The sequence below is a fragment of the Myotis davidii genome, unplaced genomic scaffold (assembly GCF_000327345.1).
Source record: "Myotis davidii unplaced genomic scaffold, ASM32734v1 scaffold1565, whole genome shotgun sequence".
Taxonomy (NCBI): Eukaryota; Metazoa; Chordata; class Mammalia; order Chiroptera; family Vespertilionidae; genus Myotis; species Myotis davidii.
The window spans coordinates 199495-200954 of record NW_006295743.1 but is presented as its reverse complement, the minus strand read 5'-3'; the positions used below and the strand labels follow the sequence as shown (position 1 = coordinate 200954).

General features: G+C 35.8%; 1 protein-coding gene across 2 annotated transcripts in view; it reads left to right on the top strand.

Moving 5' to 3' along the window:
* Window positions 1–1460, top strand: part of LOC102766187 (UPF0061 protein ETA_18310) — a 49722-nt gene that overhangs the window by 3934 nt on the left and 44328 nt on the right. For both annotated transcript variants that reach the window (XM_015568246.1, XM_015568245.1), the window contains 2 exons: window positions 1–47; window positions 618–746. The exon at window positions 1–47 is cut by the window's left edge and continues 93 nt beyond it. In XM_015568246.1, coding sequence (XP_015423732.1) covers window positions 1–47; window positions 618–746 — 176 coding nt within the window. The remainder of the gene's footprint in view (window positions 48–617; window positions 747–1460) is intronic.

Genomic DNA, 1460 nt, shown 5'->3' with positions numbered 1-1460 from the left:
TCCCTACTCCTTTTAAATCAAGAGTACATCTTGTGGCAGTTTCAAAGGTTAGGTTTTATTTTTTCACAATACAAATACTTAACTCACTACAACTTTTGTCTAAAAATATATTAATATTTTTTCAGAGTTAAATTGTTAGTCTTTGTGTTTAAAATTCAGACACTTGGAGAATGTCATTCTTAGAAATCAGTTTTTGATACTTATTCCTAGACCCTTGTACTCAGTTCATCTTCAAATTATCTTACAAGGTACAGGTAAATGAGTTAAGTTCTTAGAAATGGGTCCTAATAACAAATTCTAAATTGTTCTCTCATGATATAAATGAATTTGGGATAAAAATAGGGCATTTACTTTTTCTAGTTTCTTTAAAAAATACGTGCTAGAAAAATATTTGTACATCATAAGAAATATATAAAACTTTTAGAACTATAATAGAGTAAATTTTCCCAAATAGTCAGAACATATGGTATATCTCTTATGAAAAAGTACTAATGTATTTTTGGAAGAGGTTTAGTCTTTTAATTTTCTGTCTTCCATTAAGTCTCTTTCCTTAAAAATTATTAAAGGATTATTAAAGGACTTTGTAAGGAGTTTTTTGTTTTTTCCCCATTCCTTAGGAAGTTCTAGAAGATATTTTGGACCTTGATTTATCCGTCTCAGAAACAGATGATTTTATCCAGCTTGTAAGTGGCAAAAAGATAGTATTTGGATCCATTCCATTGGCTCACAGATATGGCGGCCATCAGGTAAGAGTAGCATCAGATGCATTGCTTTCCTTATGCAAACATAAACAGTTGTGGAAATGTTGTATTTTTGAGGAAGTTATTTTGCATTAATTTCTCCAATTGAGAAGGCTAATTCCAATGTAACCCTGATATGGCGGGGGGTGGGGTGGGGGAGGAGGCTAGCAATCTGAATCTGTGCCAGCAAGCCCAGTGTACAGTCTTGATAACCCATAATTAAGGCATTGCCTCTTTCCCAGAAACTGGTCCTGCAGAACCTGTTATATAAATGCTCACAGTTCACAGAGGCCATAAACTGTGAACAGTGCACAGCCCTGGAGCGGGGGTTATTAGTGCTGGCACCAGGCCAGACCATTAGATATGACCTGGAGACCCCCAACACCTGGGGCCTTCTTGCAAAAGCCCACAGAAAGGACCAGAAGCATAATCCATATTTGAGGGACAAGGGCACCAGAAAAGATATCAAAGAGAAGCCCCCCTGCATGTCACTTTGCTCAGACTTGGGAAGTTATTCCTCTGAGTCCACTGGTGTAAAATAAACAGTGTAACTCCTTTTCTCTAATGCATTGCTTGGTTTTTCTCTGGACTGCAACACACTAATAGCATATTAACAAAATGTTTCTAAAAGAATTGTCACCATAAGATATTTCTAGATTAGCTGCTGTGATTTCTTGCTGTGATAAAGCTAGAGCCTAAATTTCTTTCTTTTTTTTACTA